The 23,307-nt window shown below is 36.6% G+C and overlaps 3 protein-coding genes and 1 pseudogene across 3 annotated transcripts; 2 read left to right on the top strand and 2 right to left on the bottom strand.

Moving 5' to 3' along the window:
- Window positions 1-2,638: 2,638 nt before the first annotated feature.
- LOC132179174 (magnesium transporter MRS2-I-like) lies at window positions 2,639-6,495 on the bottom strand. The gene is made up of 11 exons (XM_059591829.2): window positions 6,244-6,495; window positions 6,135-6,164; window positions 5,895-6,030; window positions 5,643-5,764; window positions 5,342-5,416; window positions 4,125-4,352; window positions 4,001-4,045; window positions 3,338-3,382; window positions 3,215-3,244; window positions 2,948-3,067; window positions 2,639-2,851 (listed from the first exon to the last, which is right to left on the bottom strand). The coding sequence occupies exons 1-11, from the start codon at window positions 6,493-6,495 to the stop codon at window positions 2,765-2,767; spliced, it is 1,170 nt and encodes a 389-aa protein (XP_059447812.2). The 3' UTR covers window positions 2,639-2,764.
- A 3,433-nt stretch (window positions 6,496-9,928) lies between these two features.
- On the bottom strand, window positions 9,929-13,412 carry LOC132179382 (Sec23/Sec24 protein transport family protein). Its single transcript, XM_059592100.2, has 2 exons — window positions 12,450-13,412; window positions 9,929-11,850 (listed from the first exon to the last, which is right to left on the bottom strand). Exons 1-2 carry the CDS (start codon window positions 13,161-13,163, stop codon window positions 10,192-10,194), a joined length of 2,373 nt encoding a protein of 790 aa, XP_059448083.2. The 5' UTR covers window positions 13,164-13,412; the 3' UTR covers window positions 9,929-10,191.
- A 1,063-nt stretch (window positions 13,413-14,475) lies between these two features.
- Window positions 14,476-16,592, top strand: LOC132178253 (putative pentatricopeptide repeat-containing protein At3g05240 pseudogene; annotated as a pseudogene).
- Window positions 16,593-17,792: 1,200 nt separating this feature from the next.
- On the top strand, window positions 17,793-22,700 carry LOC132178730 (uncharacterized). The gene is made up of 6 exons (XM_059591247.2): window positions 17,793-18,036; window positions 18,255-18,376; window positions 19,912-20,053; window positions 20,150-20,208; window positions 20,282-20,480; window positions 22,387-22,700. The coding sequence occupies exons 1-6, from the start codon at window positions 17,976-17,978 to the stop codon at window positions 22,488-22,490; spliced, it is 687 nt and encodes a 228-aa protein (XP_059447230.1). The 5' UTR covers window positions 17,793-17,975; the 3' UTR covers window positions 22,491-22,700.
- The last annotated feature ends 607 nt before the right edge of the window (window positions 22,701-23,307 follow it).

The raw sequence follows: 23,307 nt of genomic DNA, 5'->3' as shown, positions 1-23,307 counted from the left end.
TCCATTTTAATCTAAAGATTAGGATTCTGACCCGTGTCCTACTGAATTTAAAAAAAAAATTAAAAATTAAAATAATAAAATAATATTTAAAATTTAAAAAGTAATTATAAAAAATAATAATAAAATTTTAAAACAAAAAATAACAAAAAACTTGGGGTGGCCGACCACCTCAATTTTGCCATATGGGGTGACTTCGGCCACCCCCAACCGACGGTTGGGGGTGGCCGAAGCCACCACCATGGCCCTTGAGGGTGGCCGATCCACCCCCAAGGGCCATGGGGGTGGCCGAAGCCACCCCCAAATGGCGGTTAGGGGTGGCAGATGCCGATCCACCCCCAAGGGCCACGGTGGTAGCTTCGACCATCCCCAATCGGTGGTTGGGGGTGGCTTTGGCCACCCCAATGCCGAAAATGGGGTGGCCGGCCACCCCATATGGCAAAATTGGGGTGGCTGGCCACCCCAAGTTTTTTGTTATTTTTTGTTTTTAAATTTTATTATTTTTTTATTTTTTTATAATTATTTTTTAAATTTTAAATATTATTTTATTATTTTAATTTTTTTTAATGCAGTGGGATACGTGGCGGAATCCTGATCTTTGAATTGAAATGGACGGTCAGAATCCCATAATTCCATAATCTGGAATCCCCTGAGAATTTCAAGGGATCCGAATACGAATCTTGTGAATTTGGACCCTGATGTGCCACTTCTGACTCCCACAAAATGCTTAGAGTTTCACAACGCTACAGCCAACACCATATGGAATTGTATGCAACCAAGGAAAGAGAGAACTACGATTAATCTTCAACCAAGAAAGAAGCATGAGATCAAAATGTTCTTCTTTTCTTCTTTATTTATTTATTTATTTTATTTTATGTAACCAATTGATATAGGGAAACCTTAATTCCAGTAAATCCTAAAGCTAATTTACCAAATATATTAAATGCTAAGTGTTCTTTTAGTGTTCTTTCAGTGACCTCTCAACTGTGATATGCCTTTTAATATCATTAATAGATTAAAAGTCAATCATGATAATTTCAAATTCAACGATAATTTAATTACACATTATAGTTGCAAGGACACCAAGAGAAAGCTAGAAGAACACTTCACATTTTCTAATATCAATTGCATCTCGATTTTATCAATTTATTTTTGTTTCAAACGGCAATATTGTTAGGTTAATAATCTGCGACTGAGCTCCCACGAGTTGAGAACGACATAAGAGTTAAAAGAGTCCCAGCTAAACGACAAAGGTTATTAGGTAAAGACGCTTAGGATTTGTGGAGAAGCTTATATGACAAGGGTGTGCCTCCAAATGGCAGGCCACTTCTGATATTTGTCACTCATGCTCGTGCATCCTCTGCTCAGGTGAGGATGAAACTCTTCGAACAATGAAGAAATGCATGTATTTGCTAGACCCATTTAGTCTATACATATAAAAATGAAAAGTATACTTCAGGGAAGAAAAAAGGAAAATTTGTGACCATCCAATACTTGTATCACAATGACCCATGCATGAAGAAAAAAAAAAAAAAAACTCTCATGTTACCAAACAATTCCTCACAAAAAAAAAACTCAAAAATCGTCTTTAAAAATCAATTAGAGACCAGAGCATTGAAAGTCGTCAAGAGAAAAGCCTTCTCTTGGCCATTAAAATTAGAAAAATGCTTCTTTATATATTACTATTAATCTCGCGTACATTTTCGTTGAGTTGACATACTCCATCAATCCACCCTTAGTTAAAAAGAAAAAAAAATTTAAAATAAATAAATAAATAAAAATCTAGATAGAAAATGCCAAATCAATAAAGATGTACGCGAGATAAAGGCAAGAATGCAAAGAAACATTTCTCTTAGAATTATCCATATTGTTTATAAGTTGGCCCATTCAAGAACAAGTCCTTGTAATAAATTAACAATGTATATAGACGACAATTGATGCCATCCCTAATAGACATGCTATTGCTCCTTCAAAAAAAAAAAATAATAATAATAATAATAATAGACATGCTATTGCGAGAACAATAGTTGTAAGGGCGGACCTAGTTGGAGGGTTTTTGATGCCCTTATTATTTTTTAAAATCTTTATAAAAATATTACTTTATAGTCCATGGCCTTGTTAATTATAACTTTTTTACCCTCTATGAGTTGGATAATTTAGCTTTTTCTATCTTCACTTATGCTCTGCTTGCTGCAACCTCTGCTTGTAGGTTTTCATCCCATGGGTGAGATAGGTGATATGAGAGGAGCGGCTAGAAGAAGATGAGATACCTAACCCTCTACCATCCTGATCTCATTAAGATGCTTGAGGAACCATTCCAGTTCAGAAAAGTGAGACCATTGAGCTTACCAATTCAAAACCTGAAAAGCCAAAGCATGTTTAAATTTGCCATGTTATTGGACAGAGGCTGTGAGAGGGGGCTTCTTGGGCTCCCTGCCGAGCAAGAGGCCACCCTCGCTCCCCGAGCAACTTGCTTGGACGGGCCTCCTCTCACAGCTTCCTACAATTTTTCCCGTCCCCGTCTCGGGGATCCAAATTTCACTATAGAATAACATATGTTGGGACTTAAGAGAAAGAAGGTTAGAACAAAACAGATTCCAAATAATCAATTGATTGATCACAGTAAAATGGTCATTGATTACAAGTATATCATCTAAATATTATACATTCAAAATTTGAACCAAATATTCTCTGTTCCGGATTGTGAATTAAAATTGAAGACTTGAGACTCCTTTGTAGCAGGAATACTTCATGTATGTGTATGCATTCAAGAACCAACCAATCCCTTGTGGCGAGCATAGAAAACAACTAGTAGAAAGAGAAAAGAACAACATAATCCGGTGACAATGACCACCTGCCAACCCAGATGGGAAAAGATCATTCAATTTTTTGATAGAATTTCGTCCAGAAACCTAAAGCCAAATTTACCGAGCAGAAACGGCTTACATACCCATTTAAACATGTAGCCATGGTCATTATTCCAAGTATACGGGATATTCATGCCAAATATTCCAGCCACCAAAGAATACAAGGATAAACAAACAGTTCCAGCACTTAGAAACAGCTCCAACTGCAGCCATTAGGCAGAAGAAGATAATTCAAATGTATGAAAAATACAAATGTTCCAGGACTTAGCAATATCACCCAGAAAACAAAACACAAAAGAGAAAAGAACATTCATAATAAGTGATACGCAACACATGGAAGATCGAAGCACCTGAATCAGCTGATTTCGATGATTGTCAAGCTGCAGAATGCACAAAGTGTTTACTTAGATCACATAACATTAATAGACGGCCAATGGTATGGAAGACAAATTTGAAGCTTTTTAGTCGGTTACCTGAATATTAATGTAATCTTCCGTATCATCAATATATTCTCGCAGCTACAGAAGTTCACATAAGCAATTAGAGAAGTATGAAACCTAACATAAAGAATGTGAAATACATCTTATGGAACTTCAAAAGATTTTAGCTACTTTTTTGAAACCAAACACATAGCAGGAGTCGATTTTAAGTTAACATAAAAGAATCATGCATGAGGAAGAATAAACAGGACAGATCATGAAAGGTGCCTATTTCAACTGATCATTAAGCACACGTGTCCAAAAGGGTTATTCCATTCTAGAAATGGTATACTAAGAGCATGTTTGCAATTGTGTTTGAAAAATAAAGCTTTTAAGTCAAAAAACGCTTTTTGGCAAAAGCTTCATTTTTAAGCTTTTGGTAAAACTGCGTTTTGCTTATTTTTAGAGAAAAAAGGTCAAAGAAATACACATGTTAGCTTTTGTTTGACACAACTTTTTAGGTACTAAAAGTACTTTTGAAGCTTTCTAACGCAATTTCAAACAGAATCTAAGCAATCAATACTTATTGCACACTAAGCAATAATACTTAAATAAACTCACGACTGGACAAAGCCCATTTCTTGAATTACCTAAAATAATCTAAGGCAACGCCCATTTATTGAATTACAAAAAAGTCACACCCGAAACAGCACATACCGTGGTTAATTTGTTCAGTGTGCCATCAATCTGCATAAAGTAAGCCTGCAAAACATATCACTGCCCAATTGACACTTCATTTCAAATAGAGCATGAAAAATGAGAAGTAAATCAACATTATAACCTCCAGTATCATTTCAAGCTCCTCAACATCATTCTCATCTCCGCGAACTGTGGCCATACTTCCTCTACTTGCTCTGGATATCCTTGAGCCTATGGTAGGGGAGGCAGGAAACCAATTGGCAGCACCTGAGCCACTAACTGGTGAAGATGAACCATCCAACTTTCTTGACAAGTAAAGGTCAGCCATATCATCGTCATCATCAAGTAGTTGTTCAAGTTCGTCTCTAACCTGCAATTAGTGATGAGAAGTGGATAACTCATTGCCTATTATGAGGAAAGCAAAGGGAAATGAGACACACATTCTCTTTCACTGTAACCTAGCCAAGTAGATTATTCTAAGATCCACACAACAAATACAGAGTGTACTGGTCCATATGTTTTCCCACTGGTTAACACCTATATGTGACATGCCCTATGCTTAAGAGGTTTGATGTTGTTTGATGCTGTTTATGGAAATCATTTTCCTAAATGTATATAATGGAAATAATCTACTTTAACTTAGATGGTGCATAAATTGAAAAAAAAAAAAAAATGGTTTTTTTGCTCTGAATCTTTCTGATCCTATCAATTCCTCTGTATGCCCATTTATGCAAACAATCCAAAGCCATATATAGCTAAGTGAAATAAAATTCTAAAGCTTAATTAACAAAGTTTGTCAAATTTATAAAATGCTAATTTCAGATCATTCTGCCAATGGAATATGGTAAAACAGCAACTTCTCTTCCGCTTCTTAAGCTTCAGATTTTTCAGATTTCTTACACTGCATATATAATTGTTAAATACTGATTCAGAATCAAGCCAATGAAAAATAAATACAACTTAATTGGGTTTAGCATAAATAAAAAATTTCAAGGGTCAAAATCCTCCCTGACTGGTAATTGACTTATTATATATGTTAACATTATTTTCATAAATACTAATTAATAATGCCTATATGTAATATGTTTGGACATAAATTTATCAAAATAGAATTGTGAAAGTACCAAATAGCATACATTGAAAAACAGATATTTCTTTTTCAACAAGTACAGAAAACCAGAGAATAAAAACTCTCTTTCAACTTAAAAAAGAAATATTAACAATGTTTCTTACATAAAAGGTCCATTATCCATACTATACAATTTATTAACAAAATAAAATCACTAACAAGAAGGGCAAATTTTCTCTTTGGAAAGCAGATGTACAACTCATCTCACATAACCGAAAAAAAGTCCGTACCTTTTGAACCCGAGCAGTCAACCTCGTCATTGCACTCTTCAATTTACGAACCCTGTCCAAGTTACGGCTACTAATCTGTACAGTATAATAATAATTTAGAAAAAAGTTACAGGGAAGATAACTCTGTAGAATAAGAGAGAGAGATTTTAGCATATACAGAAGCAAAATATATGAGAATGAGAATAGTAAAAAGGAAAGGATAACTCTCCCGTTTCTCTTCTGTGGAAGTTATGAAGTATGAAAAGAGAGCCGTATATAGCCTTGTGATAATAGAAAAAGAAGAGGAAAGTGAAGTAGTCACCTTGGAGGTGAGCTCATCTAATGCAGGATAAGCGGCAGTCTCTAATTCCATTGTACGCGCAGCAAGAAAACTACAAATAGCTTCCAAAGCTACCTCCAGCGCCCGGAATTCAAATGGAGACTCTACATTTCATAATCTACATCTTTCAGATGTCAACAAATAAATCCACGAAAATGATAAGAAAATAAACAAAAATTTCAAAAACACCAATTTTATACATATTAACTATCTCATATATATATATATATATACCATCTTCTTCTTCTTCTGCCTCAACGTCGTTCTGCCCGCCTTGAGCTTGGCAAATGGCATTTAAAGGAGGCAATCGCCTTTGAAGCTCCTCAACAACAGGGACAACATTTTCATCCGTCGGATCCCGAAGCAGTACCTATATATATAATATTCCACAACACAAATGGCAATCAGATATCATCCGCAAACGAAGCTCAAACCCAATTAAAACTACCATTAATTTTGTTTCTAGCTAGCTACCTCTTCAGCAGTGATAATTGCCTTGATATGCTGGACACCCAAGAATTCAAAACATCAGAAAGCGTAGAATATAATATTGTCAAAGCAAAAAGATGGAGAAATTAAAGACCTCCAAGTTGAGAACAATGGCCTTGTCACGGCCGAGGATGGCGGAGGGGTAGGACAACAAGGGGTCAAGAATCCGGAGGTCGCGCGCGTGGATGTGAACGCGGTGCATGATGTCGTACTTGTCCACGTCCACCACCTTCCCTTCCCCTGCGCCGTCCATCATTATCCAGCTCCGAGCCACCGTCATGCTCTTCTTCTTCCCCAACACCACCGCACCCGGGTCCGCCGCCACCACATGCCCCTCCCTACCCATCTCCCCTCTCACGCACGCACGCGCGCACACTCCCCACCAATTCTTCAGTTCAAAGTTGAAACTCTCTTCCACTTCCTCCTAATTAAGAGAGTTTCTCGCATATTATATGATTATGGACGTGTCACGTGTGTTCCATGATGAAACTATTTAACGGAGAAAGAAAGACAGTCGAGGGTTGACTTTTTTATTATTATTATTTGTGTATTAAAAATCCAAGTGGGCGTTACAAAAATGAAATTAATTAGGTATAGTGATGAGACAGATTATATTTTGTTTGATGACGTCTACTTGCAACTAAAAGTGGGTGATCATTCATGTGTAGTTTGTGGTCAAATTCATTCGGATATGCTGAGATTCGGATTTGGATACTTTCATTTTAAATGGAAAGTTCAACATTTGCCATGTCATTAAATGGTGCTAAACATTAAACTCTCTTTTTAGACAAATGCGTGGCTTCTTTGACTATTTTAAAGATGGCAGAACCTTTCGGTGGTTAAAGAAAGTGACGAATCAGTCCTATAGCAATCAATAATGGGTGATTCAACCACTACAAATTAACTAAAAGAATGATCAGTCAATTTTTGACCTGTTTTGAAAGTGGTTGAACCACCTTAATTAACAGCTTAAGAGCAACGAACTAAACTAGCTAACATGTAGTGAAAATACAGCGATATAATCACCTCCAAATTAAATAGCTGAAAGGAACCGTGGTCATGATAGAAATAAAGAGAGTAATTCTAGATGGCCTACTTGTGTCCCACTAAGAATGATGTGGTTATTAAAATAACTATTTGATCAAAATTTAATAATGATTAATCACAAGTTTAATGGTAATTTTAATAGCCACATCATTCTTAGTAGGCTATCAAAAATTACTCAGATAAAGATCGGTATCTAAAAAGAGAAAGAATTTTAGGGTTTAATACCCTTTAATGACTAATTTATTTTAGACTAGCTGTTCATATTTTAGGTTTTAACACCCTTTAGGATTACTTATTTATTTATTTGTCTAGGCAATGTTAAAACAATTCAAAAACATCCTTGGTTGTTGTGAGCCGAGTTCCTAGAAAAAATGATAATTTATATGCTGACTCGTATGCATGTCCCTTGGACTTTGGAGTCAAATATTTTTGTTGAGCTTCACCAGATAGACATGCTTGTGACATTTGAGGTTTTAACCTGGGGAGAGAATTCTCAGGTAAGCCTCGTCAATGGGCTTTATAAGATCGAGTAACATCTGGTCATCTATTTGCTTGGGAAGATAATATGTATTAAGAGTAATATACTACTCAACATATATTGAATTAAGTTCAATAAAAAATATATATAAGTTATTATGGTCATATATAACTGATCCACATTAATTTTTTGTCTTTTTTTTTAATGACACGTACGTCTTTTCAAAAATTTAAATAATACAACATTATGTATACCCTTTTTTTTTTATTGTTCATCTTCTATTTAGTGTAAATAATTTTTTTTTTTTTTTTTTTTTTTTTGACATGTCTGCATAGAAGGGAAAAAAATGGAGGAAAATTCGAACTAATAACCTCCACTTTACTAGACGTGATCTCCGGCTCATTGAGCTATCGCTTGGAGACCTCAACTTCATTGATTAGCATTGAATTATTAATCACATACTCTTAATCATTTCACTAATTATGAACGGCTATTTTAGTTTCTAAGAAAAATATAATAAAAAGGATAATAACCCAAGCATTCTTCATATATAAAATGACATAATAGCTTTTCCTTTTTTGAAAAAAAAAAAAAAATATATATATATATATATATATATATATATATATAGTGTGGAGGAAGACACAATTATAGTTTAATCAAACTTTCGATGGCAAACAATTAAACAATAATGCTACCACAATCGACAGCCGTCCATGCAAAGGACTTCCTTTTGTTTATCTTTTTGTTCATCGATCGGTAGCAACAGCATAACTTGCCAATTTATAATGAAAAACAATTGACTTTTTAACTATTTTACAACTTTTTACATGTGAGATAACATGTAGTTAGAGGATGTTAAAATTATTTCTTTTAGCAGTTGATGTGTCTTCAATCATATACTAGCACATGTCAAAAGTTGTAAAATAATTATATATATGGCAAGCATTTTGATTCGATCACATTCACTCTTGTTATCCAGCAACATAGAAAATTAGGTGCATGGGATGCCAACTAGCAACCACAATAATCAAACAAATCAACTCTCATCTTCATTTTAAATAATTAAGGAGATTAAAGTGCAAAGCAAAGATGATCCCATGCCACCTTACCTAATCCATACAAACAGCTTCTCAAATAAAAATAAATTAATAAAACCCACCTTGCCTATAGCCCCTCTTTGGCTCTTACATTCTTTTATTCACCATTTAGCAAAAGAGACTCTTTCTTACTTCTTTATATGTTATATTCAGTGCCCACTTGTCGTTTCTCCCGATCCCCTTTCTTGGTATTGTGTGGAAAAAAAATTCAGTAGAGTCCCACATCGGCCAAGGAATCGAAGCGGAGTATGCTTTTGAGAATCACGAGTCTTCTTCCAGCATGCAATTGCCTGACTTTGAGTACCACTTTTGAGCCTCTCTCTCAAAAAAAAAAAAAAAAAAAAAAAATCAGTGCCCACTTAACCATCTCAAGTAGTTAGCAAGGCTGACCTCTAGCCCATGGTCGCATTCTCTTTTTCTTTTTCTTTTAATAAGTAACCCCTCTCACTTTCTTTTCTTCATTACACTGCAAAAGAGACGTTTTTAGTTCTTTAGTAGATTTTTTTAATTAATTAGTTGCCCAATTAACTGTCCTAATTAGTTAGCAGTTTAACCTTTGGGGCAAGGCAGCAAGGGCAAATTGGAACAACTTGCCTTTATAAGTAATTCTGTGAAAATTAAATTTTTATAGAAATGTTATTTAAGTATTTCCTACGCACATATTTCTTGTGCACAACTCTCATTCCTCATGTAATTTTGAATTTATTTAATATGACATCAGCAATCCAAGTGAGAATTGTGCAGAAAAACACAACAAAGAACTCTCAAAACATATCTATAGCAGAGGAGCTTAATGCAAATCATTGTAATCACAGAGATTGATTTCATATTTTCACTAAATTTTTTGCATTAAAAATCCTATGCCCACATGCAAATAATGTTACAAATTATTCCATTAAACTAAGGAAACATATCATTTGAGATAAGTTCTTGTAATTAAATGACTCAGTTTATTTGTAATTCATGTTTTGATCCATTCACTAACATAATCCTATTTCAAAAATGGGCCTGCACTTATTCTAGCCCATCGATCTAGGCTATGCATATAGTTCATCCTAGCATAGAATTGGGATTGGTACATATTTACATTATTACATATTTGATGTACCATTTGAATCGTATAAGATTCAACAGTTAATACACATACATCTTTCATCCGTACCGTTGGTTTGATGAACAACTATCATTGATGATGCTTAGCATTAAAGGAGAAATAAAACAACTATTCTGATTACACGAAAAATGATAAGAAAATGACAGAAAATAAATACAAAAAAACAAGCCTCATAATCAAGCGTGGGAATCAGCTATTGCTGGTAAAAACAACTACAAACCTTTTCTCTTGAAAGCTATATACAGTTATTCCTTTTCGTATAACTAAAGAAAAAACAAAAACTCTATAAAGTGGCCCTCTTGATCAGCCCTGCACTGCCAGGGCCTGCAAGTGATCTATAAAAACCTGCAAGCTCAGATCATCGGTGAAAATAATATCTGAGCCATGCGTGTATGTTGAATTGTGAGTAACAGATGGGTTCAACTTGGCTAGAAGAAACCTTGCCTGACTACCATGCTGATCACATTTTATAATCTTGGGTGCCGGAATTCTTTCAGCTACAAGCTGCTCCGCATCCAGCTCTGGAGCTTCCAACAGCTTTCTTAGATTCTCATGGTTTGGGTCCTTGTCATAACCAAGCTTCCTCCACCGAGCAATCTTGGACCCATAATGAATAACCACATGGAAATAAGAATCAAAGAGCAAAATAACATCAGGAGAAATGGAGCGAACGTCTAAGAGAACTGGAATAGGTGGCCCATCGAAGGAATATTCGAGAAGTGTAGGCTGGATCATGATCAGCGAACCCACCACCCCCTCACGGTTCAGCATCAGCCGGAAGAAAGCAGTTTCATCAGGAGTACTGTTAAATACATCAATAAACTGGGACCTCCTTAAGTAGTACATGAACTGTGGATAAAGTGAGAAGTTAGATGAAAGGCGGAAGGATGAAGGATCTTCCTGGACATAGTCTCCAAACTTAGAAGCAAAACGGACCAGCCCGTCATCCAGCCATCTGATAACATCTCGAGCTTGACACTTTTCTGCCCGGTCTATAGCAAGTCTTGCCATCACTGACGCTGCTGCTTCTTGATCAAACCCAGCAGCAATTTCTGGTGATTGGCTTCCAACCCATCTTCTTGCAGCAGTTGTAACTCTTTTCCGGATTCCCATGTTCCCATGTCGATATCGTGTTATGAACTGTATGGAGAATGCAGATCCAGGTTGGACCTTCTGCTCATCACTCACTTGGAAGAAAAAAGCAAAGCATGTTTTACTACTGAGTGTACCCAACTTCCACATATAGGTACCACCCTCCCCAATCTCATTGTTACTCACTAAATTGTTCTTTCTCTGGAGAGATATACATGGCCCAAGGGCTCCACAGATTTTTACATCCTTTGTGGTCACTATCTCAATAGTTGCATCAAAATACATCTTCAAGTTTCCCTCCTCATCACGATTAAAAATATGCCTCAAACATTTTCTAAATTGACTTGACTCGAATGAGTCTCCTAGCATCATGAATCCACCCGAGCTCTCAACAGGGCCTTTTAGCTCTGCAGCTCCAACTTGATCAAGAGAAAAAGCAAACACATCAAGAACAATAGATGCATCAGATAATCTCTGTGATACTCGCTTGTAGAAGCTGCTAGATTTATTATAGTAAGGTGCTTGACCATTAACAAGATCCCGATGATTTCTGATGGCATTCCTAAGATCAGTGTCTACAACAATCCCCGGGCCTCGAGTTGCAGGTCCAGATGTGAAGACCATGATTCGGGAGCCTGTATTTACTAAGCATCCTTCTAGAAGTCCAACTGCAGCTAATATTGCAGTTCCTGTGCACCTTAGAGGGCGATGCCCAGGCATGGCCCGCACTGATGAATGGATCTCTTCCATTGTAGTAGTAATATTGAACTCACATTCGGATACTGGTAGCAAAAAACCCTGCTTTTGGATAACTGGTGCCTTTCCAAGATACTGTTGCTTTGTGTGAGTAACACCCAGAAACTGTTGGGTCTAAGGGTTCAAAGAAAGGAAGAAAAATAATTAAATTTCAGCAAATACATGATGGAGTAAACACCAACAGAGTTATGATGCACTCAGGAAGCAAACATGTACCTTTGCATGCATGAAAAGGGCCACACTCTAACTACCTTTATCTCTAGAAGAAGCAAAGCACGAGTATAATGGTGCAATGAATAATACGAGAAATGTCTTGTCTAGCTTTCAAGTCTTAAAGAACAAGGAGACTAGGGTATCGAAGAAAATTAGGCATACATCAGATTTTCAGAAACACTAAAAAATTCAGAAGACATTGAGCCTTACCCTGTCACACAACCAGCAAAAGAACCTCCTCTGCATATCGGAATACTATTCATACACCACCATCGCCGAATAAATTAATCGGAGGCTATAAAACAATTTTGCATCAATCCCAGAACTGGAATGACATGTTACTTCCGGAAAACATTCGCAAGCGTATTCATCACTCATAAATGAAGTACCCAAAAAAAAGGGCCAACACAAACATTTTGCATTTCAATTTGTATATAATTTTTATCTACGACGACGACGCAAAAGAGCGCGCAAAAAGTTGAATTTTCAAAGCGAAGTACCTGCTCCGAAGAAAGCTCGCGATCGCCGTGAAACAACACAACCCTCGAACACTCCGAGAATCCAAGATCATGGACACAAACCATCGAGTCAAAGGTGATCAAACCCACCAACGCGTTCTCCGGCAACTGCTCCACCACGAGCAGCAACTCATTCTTCAGCGCCCGGAGCTCCTCCTCGGCCGTAGAGGCGTCCACGACGAACACAAACGCTGGTCCCACCCCTCGCAAATCACCACCCAAAGATGACAACGACGACGAAGAAAACGACGCCATCGACGCCAACGACGTCGAAGACAACCCGTTTGCCCAATTATGCTTGGAATTCAAACTTGGACCACCCGGATTCCCACGCGGGCTCTGGATTTTCCGGCCCGGCGCGTACTCCACAGTGCTGTATGTCGGAAAAAGCTCGGCGGGGAGGTTAGTCTCGCCGATGCCGGAGTAGGAGCGAGGAAATGGGTTCTTGGCGTAGCAGAAGGGGCAGTACCAGGTGCGAGAGGAGTAGTCGACCCGGGCGTAGGGGTTCAAAACGGCGGCGCATTGGGAGCAGAGAAGAGGGTCGTACGTGAGGATTGGGAGCTCGGAGGACTGCATCAATGGCGTGCACATGACGCTGAGAGGGACGATTAAGGCTGAACATTCGGGTTTGGATGCCGGCCATGAATTCCAGGACCAGCGGAGGCCTTCGATGGCTTCCAATTCGATGAAATCCATGGTGAGGGAAACCCTAACCCTAACCCTAATATGGAGATGGGGAAAAGTGATGTTTAATTATTGATTTATTTGATGAATGTCTGTAAAGGAGGATCATTTTATTTTCTTGCTGTGAAGGAAAGGAAAAGAATGGGAGAGAAAGTGGAAAGTGTGTGGGAGAAATGGGAAGCAAGGGGAGTGAGAGGGCCTGTTTGGTTCCCTGTAAACGGAGGGAAAATGGAAAATCTGTGAATTGGGTTTAGGGTTTGATTTGGCTTATGTTGATTCCTCCGCTAATGTGTGAGAAATTGTTTGTTGCCAAAATCATTAACCTATTTTATTATGTAATTTTTTTGTTAAGAAAATAATTAATCTCAAATTGAATGATTTAAATTGATTAAAACTGACCAAATTAGTACTCGCAAATTTAATTAATCTCAAATCAGTTATTTAATTAGCACTCATAAAAAAATTAGAAAAAAAAAAAAAAAAAATCAAAGTGGCTAACTATTATTACTATGTCATCCGTTATATTGCAGTGGTATAACACTCAACTAAAAATAATATTATTCATTAAAAAAAAAAAAACAGACTAATTTCTTTTGAGTTGAGTTAAAGAAAACTCTTCTGTCTATAAAATTTTCATGTTACTTGAATATTTAAATACGTGAGAAGCATATAATTCATGTAGTTCCCACCTGCAAAGAGACATGTAACAATCTTATGAATGAAATTTCTGTCATAAAAATATAATTTGCCTCTCGTATGGTAGACAATTTATGAATGAGAATCTCTACTATTAAGTCCATCATGATAATACTCATTTTGCAGTTTCTAATTACTATGTGACACATCATTAATTTAAGCAAAATGCAAAAAATAAAAGTAAGAACAATCAAACCAAATCAAGAAAAAAAAAATAAAAAATTGTAACTTGAAAGACATGGGTCTGGCCGAACCCACGCCATGGGTCTCGCCATACCCATGAACTCACGTCATGGGTCTAGTGGGCAGTGAACGCCTCAAAACCCGTTTCTAATGTCCTAAAACTCATTTTTAATACCTCAAAATCCGTTTTTGATGCCCGAAAGCCCGTTTCTAATAGCTCAAAACTCATTAAAAATCTAGTGTATTTTAGTATAACTTATTTTTGTGCACTTTTTCTATTTTTGCTTATATATCGGTTATTAATTGAAAGCTGTGATAAAAGGTTTTCTCTTTATGTATTTCCTCCTACCATCAATTTTGGAGGAAATTTTTGTCCTCAATGCTTTGCCTAGCTTCTAAATAACTACTTTTTGAAATTTTATGTCGCAACGGCTAGCAGAGTTCCATGTTCCTCTCTCTCCTCCGCAGTGCGACCTCTCTCACTCACCTTCATCAAATCCACGCTCAAATTCTCGTCCATGGCCTCCCCCTGCAAAACCAGCTGCTCGCCAAGCTTGTTGACCTCAATTTCATTGACTATGCTCGCTTTGTGTTTGACCAAACCCTTTCCCCGACTGATTTCTCTTGGAACACCTTGATCAGGAGCTACACACTCCAAGGTTCTCCGCTAGAGTCCTTGTTTCTCTATCTCAAAATGCGTCGAGAAGGCGTCAGACCCAGCAATTTCACTTACCCATTTGTCCTTAAGGCCTGTTCGACCCTTGTGTCGATCGCTCTCGGTGAACAAATACATGCCCATGTTTTTAGATTAGGCTTTCGATCCGATCTCTTCGTGAACAATTCATTGGTTGATATGTATTCGAAGTGTTCCCATCTTGATTATGCACGGAATGTGTGGGATGAAATGTTGGAGAGGGATGAGGTTTCTTGGAATTCGATTATTTCTGGGTATGTCTACTGGGGAGAGGTTGAAAAGGCAAGGGAGTTGTTTGAAGAAATGCCGCTCAGAAGGAATGAGGTTTGTTGGACTGCAATGATAAATGGGTATGGGAAAGAAGGGAATTTGGCGGAGATGCTGGGCTTGTTTCGTGACATGCTTGTCTCGGCTGATGAAGCTGAACCCAACTCGGCAACAATGGTCTGCCTTCTCTCTGCATGTTCAAGTCTTGCTAATTTTGAAGTTGGAAGATGGATTTCTACGTTCATGGATGTTAATGCCATTCCTCTGAACATTTTCTTGTCTACTGCTCTTATAGACATGTACTCAAAATGTGGAGATGTGGAGAAGGCTCGAAGAATCTTTGACCAAATGTCTCGCAAGAATTTGGCATCTTGGAATGCCATTATCACTGGGTATGTGCAGCATGGTTTAATGGAAGAGGCAATTCAATTATATCATTGCATGCAAGCAGAGTTAGTGAAACCAGACGAGATCACAATGGTGAATGTGTTGTCTGCTTGTGCTGGCTTAGGGGCGCTTAAACTTGGGCGAGATATTCATCTCAATTTGGATAGAAATGGTTTAGGCCCAAATGTGTTTCTTGCCACTTCCCTTGTTGAGATGTACTCAAAATGTGGTAAAATTGATGATGCTTGCTTGGTTTTTGTTAAGACGAAGGAAAAAGATGTTCCCTTGTTCAATGCCATGATACAAGGACTTGTTTACCATGGCAATGGAAAAGACTCGTTAGCCGTCTCAAAACAGATGCTGAGGTTTGGGATCCAACCCAATGAGGTCACATTTATAGGAATCTTATCAGCTTGTAATCACTCAAGATTAGTTGAAGAGGGAAGACTTCAATTTTCAAATTTGATTAACAAATATGGCTTGAGGCCTAATATTGAGCATTATGCTTGCATGGTGGATCTCCTTGGGCGAGCCGGACATTTAGATGAAGCATACAAATTAATTCAAAACATGGCTGTCCCACCTGATTCAATAATTTGGGGTTCTTTGTTGAGTGCTTGCCAGATCCATCGAAATCTTGAACTGGCAGATAGAATTGGAGAAATTATAACGGCATCACAAGATCCTAATTCGGGCTTGTGCATCTTGTTATCAAATATTTATGCTTCTGAGGGAAGATGGAGAGATGTTACTAGACTGAGAAGAATAGTCAAGGAAAAAAGGATTCATAAGCCCTCTGGGTATTGTTGGATTGAGGTAGGTGGTACTGTTCACAAATTCAATGTTGAAGATAGAGCTCATCTAAAATCTCAGGAAATACATGATACCCATCAGATTCTGGTGAATCATTTGAAGTTAGACGGTTATTTGCCGAATTGCGATTTTTCTTCAAGGACCATTGATTGTTTCTAGCCTTTTAAGTTCTGACTATGAAATTGTTTGAAAGTTGCACTTGATTTTTTGTTCAGAGTTGGATCAGCTAGCACCTCAAAGTTGATGGGGACACAACTCTGCCAAGATAGGTGCTCCAGTTGAAATTGGGAATCTCATGCAGCAACAGTGTGCAATAGAAATTCATACACATTCATGTTTATGGTGGGATTGATCCTTATAACTGTTGCAGGTGCACCAGCGGTAGCATCTATCAAGCGTGACAATTCATAAATTTGCATCGAAGCATTGAATTTCTGGAGTGTCTATGCAACTTTGGCAGTCTCCAGTTAATGGATTGTATGTCGCTACAAGTGCAATTAAACTCTTTGGCTGCATGGAAATCTCATCCTCCAATCCTCCTCTTCTTTGAGCACCTTCTATGTTGTAACAAGATGTTCAACTCTTCTTTTAAAGGATGGTGACAAAGTCAGTCTTGGGGTACATTTGGGATTGTGATTTCGCAAAAATAATCTGTGTTTTTAAAAGATATCGCAAAGCGTAAAGCGTTTAGCACTACAATTTAAAAAGCACTTAATTTAAAAAATAAAAAAAATAAAAATAAAAATCTGCGATTTCTATAAACAAGTTAAGAGGTGCCTATTTAAAAAAGTGTGAATTTAAATCAAAATCACGACTTCGCATAACAAATATTTGATAAAAAATACTTTTAACATGTATTACCAAATGTTTTTACGATTTTAAAAAGTAGCAATTTAAAAAACGTAATTTTTAAAATCGCACTTATTAAAACCGCAATCTCAAAATACTTTAGTCAGAGGATGAATATGGGTTATAGGTCTAACCGCCTAAGGTATAACTTGAATCTGTCTTTTAAGGATACAACTTAAAACCAGGGGATCAGGATACCACTGGTGTATATGTATGTATATATACCATATATATGTATATGGTATAAATTGAATGTGCATACTTATTGTTCGAAAAAATAAAAACATCACTTGACATGTCATGTTATACATACAATAACCATAAACATGACTCGTGTACATTATTAGCCCGCCAATGGACCACTTCTGGCCTTAATTCAATTCGGGCAAATTTTAAACATAAATCTTAAAATCATTACAAATTTAATAGTTAAGAGTTTAATCAAATTAGTATTTAACTGTTTTAGGGTTTTTGGAGCGATAATTAGCTAGGTCTTTAACAATTAGTGTCAAAAAAGGTATTACGACATGGATTCGAGTCTCATGGATCGAATGGGCGATTTATAGACGTGATTAAAATATCTTGATATTTTATATGTGCATAGTATTAACGATTGGTATTAGAATGTTAGGATTTTAAGATTTAAGAATTTAATCAAATTAGTATGCTACAATCATAATGTTTTTGCAGCAATGATTAGGCGCTAAACATAAAACATATTCAATGACAAGAAAGAATGTTTATTGTTACCAGAGCTGAAGGCATAGTAAAGAAGGATCGAAATTCCTCTGCGAGTCTTTGGAGTCGGAAGCCCAGTGTTATCAATTCCGAGCATATATTCACGAATATCGCACGGTTTGGTTCTCTCCGGCTTTTGCAGTTACTAACTTTACGAGAGCGCTGGAGATAGGAGACTATTTCTCACGAGGCCCACTATGTTTGGTATTTCCTACGGAGAGCTCTTCCTCTTGATCGGTGCCACCGCTGCTCTCGTCGGTAGTTTCTCTCTCTCTCTTTGTGGGTGTGTTGCATTTTGGTTTTAGTGAGTTTTAGTTCAAAATTTGGTTTGAGTGTTCCATTTTTCCCGTTTCGATTTCCTCAATGCTTTTCTGGGTTTATCAAAGTTGTGAGGTTCGGTGATGGGGTCTTGGCTTTACGAGAGAGCTCTTGGAAACAAAAAATTGAAATAGGTTTTGGTTTTTGTGGGGTTATAGGCCCAAAGGATCTTCCAATTATTGCTAGAACTGCGGGACGGTTAGCGGGTCGAGCAATCGGTTACGTTCAATTAGCTCGTGGGCAATTCGAGAATGTTATGCAGCAGTCTCAAGCTCGCCAGGTGATTTCTTTTAATTCCTCCTCTTGTTTCTAAGAATAAAGATAAACTAGCTATATTGATGAGAAAGCTTTGTTCTTTGAGCTAAGATATGGTAAAAGGGAATAAACAAAATTGTCACTTTCGTCTTTTGAGAATGAGGATGAGTGGTTGTGACTGGAAGTAAAATGCTGCATTGAGGTTAAATGTATTTTAGTCTTAACTCGTCTTTGGGTTTGATGGGTTTTAGGTAGTTTTTTTTTTTACCTGTTTGGATGCCCCATGGAAATGACAATGTTGAATTGTGTTTTCTTCATTGCGTGAAGCATGTGTTTTTTTTTTTTTTTTTTTCAACGGAATACAAAATGAGTTTTTATGTTATGACGAGGATAGTCTTTAGGATATCATAACATTGAAGGTTCTTTATTACTTTCTATCTTGTGGTACGTTTGATCTTATTTAGGGATTGCATATATGCTCTGTAATGCTATCAAAGAGAAAGATGGAATTACCACTTTCTTCTGGTATCCAATTGTACTATATGCTTGGTTTAAAGTATCATGTTCGCTATCCCCTTCTTGTATGCCTAATGGTGTCCAAGGATGATGAGAGAGGGAGCAAGAGAGAGAGAGAGGAGCACTCCTTTGTTAGTGTGAGGAGTGCTAAGGAGAAGATCCTTTGCTAATATAGTGAACAGTAATTATAGGCGAGGCCGTACGACACATGTACATAAGGTGGCAGATATGATACGGACATGTATCCACATCATTGTCCTCTTGTTGAGATACATGCCCCAAATCTTGTTTCATCTTTGTCCCTAGGGCTCAGGACCTTGTTTTTTAGCTTTGTCTAGGCATCGTCCTTGCTATTGGTAGCCTCATTAGGCATGTTTGCCATTGTTGTAACTATAACATCCCATAAAGTTAGTCCCACATTGGGAAGATGAATTGTCAACATTGAGTGGGGAGATTATAAAAGTGCTCATTAGTATTAAGTCTCACATGGATTCCTTAATAGGTGAGATTGAACTTTATAAGTAATTTTAGGGAACTCCAATTGCAACTGGACTAATCATTTTGGAGTGATAGCATAGATGTGGTTAGCATGTTCCTTGGGTTGCTACAATATTGGCATTCTTCTCATGGAATTAGCCCCTGAGCTGACTTTCCTTTTTGGCTACTAAACCAGTGTTCTGAGTGCCCCCAAGTAAGACATGTAATGTGTATGATGTGGCACATATGTTCATGTAGCGCCCTATGGAATGTGCTCAAGTTGAGGGTATTAATGCACTGTAAACTTATTTCTGAATAGGTGGATATTATTTTTCTTTAGCATAGTAAAGTAAAAAGCACGCATTAATACCCGAATGAAGACAAGAAAGAGCCTCTTTTGCAAATTTATCCAAAAGATAAATAATTAGTACCTTTTATTTGATGGTGGTAGCAAAAACATATGACTGGTTGAGACAATAGATAGTTTATTGGTTTTGGTAATCTTATAGCAACAAAATCTACAGAGGGTTTTTCAATTTAAATTGTGTTTTTTGTACTAACTTTTAGGTTCACAAAGAACTTCAAGACACAATGGCACAACTAGAGGCTATTCGTCATGAAATTCGAAGTATCTCTCTCATTAATCCTGGTCCTTTGACTCGAAGGCTGATGGACAATCCTGAAAATCCTGCTCCTAACACAAATTCTGGTATTCTCAGCCTAAAAGTTATTCCACTACCTCTGTGAGTTTTACCCCCCTCTGTTAACTTGTTTCATATATATGTGTGTATTTTGGCTGAGGCAGGCAACAGTTCAACTGAGAAGTGTGAAGAAGAGCAGAAGCCAACAAATGCTGTGATGAAGGTTTTTGAACTCTGCCAATTTTATTTCTTATTTATTTTGGATGATTTTAATTCCTTTTTATTATGTTTCTCAGGATTTTAGTTCCAAAACCTTAGGTCCAGTTGATTTGCATAGCCAAGCAACTGCTTATGCCAGATTGGTTGAATCTGAAGCCATAAAGACTGGTTCATTGGAGAGCTTTACAGAAAAAGAGAACCTTAATGATGAAGCTAGTCTCTTCACCATCCTCCCAGTTTCAGCTGAAAGCACTGGGATGCTACCAGAAAGAAAGGGTAATAGTTTTCCCTATTTATCGGTAGTTATTCTTGTTCATCTCTATCTTTCACTTTTACTTGTTTATTTTAAAAAAATTTATGTCAGTTCTGCCATTAGTTCTTTGTCCCAATCCAAGCTCTGTACAAAGCAGTCTGGAGTGAAAAAATCCCTTTCCATATTAAATAAGAAATTAAAACACTTGTCTTTTTCTAGCTAATGTTTTTTAGCAGCAGCTTTCCTGTTATTCAGTGAACACTTCAACCTGTTGTCCTGTGCCTCCTGAGATCCTCAATCTATGGTCCTGTGCCAGTTATTTTTGCTATTGGCGACACTTTAAAATTTGAGTTTCATGAATGAAGAAATAGGCCAAGATCTTTGTGTTTGACTTTTCTAGGAATCAGTGCACTGGTTTAGTTATTAAGTATAATTAAAGAGCTTTATGTCTTCAATTTTTTAAATCTAAATCAGCATTATTTGCAGCTCCTCATCCATCCTGTGTTCTTTTCCTAAAAAACATAATAATTAAATATAGAAAATTAAAACATTTGGAAGAGTCCAAAAATTTGTTGGTGAAGGCTTAAGTTTGATGGCTGTAACAAAGAGGAATAAGGATTGTGATTGGAAAACCTTCAATCTGGCACATATTTTTAAAGGTTATATGGTTTGAATTGGCGGGCAAGAAATTCGTATAAATGATTTATTGAGATTTTTTTTCCTATTATGTAGCAAGTATACTTAGTTGTTTGACTCCCATTTTCATCTCATAATTCGATATACAGACAATTTGCAAATTACTTAGGAAAATGCATCTCATTATGTGTATATCTTGTATCTTTTTGTTATCAAGTTAACCAATAGTCAGTGTACTTGGGGTGCCTTACGCTTTTAATGATATCTTGATTACTTATCAACAAAAATTTAACCAATAGTCTTGGTTAACTGATTAGTAGTTGGAATTTTTGAGTAGTGGCCTAAAGAGAGGTTCCTTCATTTGTTAAGCTTACGACTTTCAGTTTTCTTTTTGTTAAAATGTTAAGTAAAATAAAATATGAGAGAAAGTGGAAGCATAATTTGAGAAGAAAAGAAAGAGAAGGATTTGGGGTGATTCAACCTTAAAGGTTTACGTCCACTGTTATAATGCTCAATAGGGTAAGTTGTTATTGTATTGACTCGAATGAAATTGTGTTACATTGAAGTGTATTTGTAGAGTACAATGAGTAGGTGATGTGTGCTAAGAAATGTAATGAGATCCTGGCGATAAATATGGAAGACAATTCTTTGGCTTTTAACACTTCTCATCCATACAGTTTAAAGAAAACCGTTTGTCAGTGTGCACATATACTATGGTTTTAAATATAGTTCCATATGTGACAAAGGTTTTCACCATTTTGTTTCCTTCTTATTTATCAAAAAGAAAATTCATTTCTTTCTCTGTGTCAATTGATGCTGCTGTTAGGTTTTTTATTACATTTTCTGCAGACACTATCATTTCTTCATTTGACAATTGTAATCTACCTGAGTAAAGTTGGCACGTGTATTTTGTAAAATATTGGACATTTGTGCTTTGCATTTTTGGGGTAAACTATCATCTGTTAAAGAAATACTGATAACATATGCTCCAAATATGATTGTGCATTTATTGGCTTTTTATCTTCAATGATATCTTAATTTTCTTTTCCACTTTGGATTGTTATTATTGTTGTTGTTGTTGTTGGTAGTTTTTAGTCAAAATAACACGTCTAGAAAAATTCATGAATCTTTTCCTGGAAACGCTTTAACATTTAGCATATTAGTCTCTGCATGTTTAAGAATTTCTATGTATAAACAGTTCTGGCTTTTTCTCAAGAGAATTTGCAAGAAGTTTCTGTTTATGCATGTCAAATACTTATACTCCAATAATTAACCCTGTGGATGTGGTGGCAGGAAGTGCAAAAGGAGCAGATATTGTTTTGGAAGCAGTAGTTGAAGCAGATGTAGCTCGTAATGCAAAAGATTTCTTTTCACAGCCCCAAAATCAAATACAGTGAATAGATAGGTAGTTGTTCCTTTAGATCTCCTGATAAAAGCTCTAGTGACTGCATTATTCATGTTTCAGAATTTCTAGTGAATTATCTATATGAGCATGTATATTTTGTTGTTAATACTTACAAAGATGTATTATTGGAGACCCTTACTATGCAAGTTTTGCTAGCTGTCACTGGCTCTAATGAGAAAGTTGCTCTTACATTGTTTCTATATACCTTATGCAAGTCATTAGTGTTGTTAATGCATCTTAGTATCAGCACCTGCATGCGTAGGACTGGAGCCAGGTATAGAAGAAATGAGAATTAGGTTTACATAAGAGACAATATGAAGGCTGATAGGAGTAGAAGGATCGGGAAGCCCAATCCAAGTACCAGAGCTTAAGAGATAAAGGATAAAGCTTAAGGTTACGTTTAGTACGCAGAATGATTATTTTATTAAGAAAATGAGTAGTTTTTTATTAAAAATTGAAGAATGTTGAATGAAATAAATAGTCTTGAAATAGTCATTTCCTCATGCACAATAGAAATGGCTATTTCAAATGTTTAGATTCTTATTATATATCCTACACTAAAGCTATTCTATTCCATTGTCTTTCATTTATAGTAAAAGGTATTCATTTTTTTTTTTTAATGAAATAACCATTACATGTATCAAATGTAACCTAAGTGGAGAAGATAAGAGAAGGATGTGTTATGTTGCCTTTGTATGATCTCTTAGTCGCTAGCATTGAGTTTTGCCAACTGAATAAGATAAGACAAGCTGAAGTTGTTCAGCTTATTTTACTTATTTTGTATTGGATTGTGTGTTTATCTCAGGAAT

This window comes from Corylus avellana, chromosome 4 (assembly GCF_965113065.1).
Source record: "Corylus avellana chromosome 4, dhCorAvel1.hap1.2, whole genome shotgun sequence".
Taxonomy (NCBI): domain Eukaryota; kingdom Viridiplantae; phylum Streptophyta; class Magnoliopsida; order Fagales; family Betulaceae; genus Corylus; species Corylus avellana.
Note: the sequence above shows the minus strand (reverse complement) of the source record. Positions and strands in the feature narration are given on the sequence as shown.

Coding starts and splice junctions, on each gene's coding strand:
- LOC132179174 (XM_059591829.2), bottom strand. CDS start 6,495: ATGGGTAGGGAGGGGCATGTGGTGGCGGCGGACCCGGGTGCGGTGGTG. Junction 5,765..5,894: donor GGCAGAAGAAGAAGAAGATG/GTATATATATAT, acceptor TATGAAATGTAG/AGTCTCCATTTGAATTCCGG. Junction 4,046..4,124: donor AGCTTGAAATGATACTGGAG/GTTATAATGTTG, acceptor TATGTTTTGCAG/GCTTACTTTATGCAGATTGA.
- LOC132179382 (XM_059592100.2), bottom strand. CDS start 13,163: ATGGATTTCATCGAATTGGAAGCCATCGAAGGCCTCCGCTGGTCCTGG. Junction 11,851..12,449: donor GCGAGCTTTCTTCGGAGCAG/GTACTTCGCTTT, acceptor TTGAACCCTTAG/ACCCAACAGTTTCTGGGTGT.
- LOC132178730 (XM_059591247.2), top strand. CDS start 17,976: ATGTTTGGTATTTCCTACGGAGAGCTCTTCCTCTTGATCGGTGCCACC. Junction 18,037..18,254: donor TGCCACCGCTGCTCTCGTCG/GTAGTTTCTCTC, acceptor GTGGGGTTATAG/GCCCAAAGGATCTTCCAATT. Junction 18,377..19,911: donor AGCAGTCTCAAGCTCGCCAG/GTGATTTCTTTT, acceptor ACTAACTTTTAG/GTTCACAAAGAACTTCAAGA.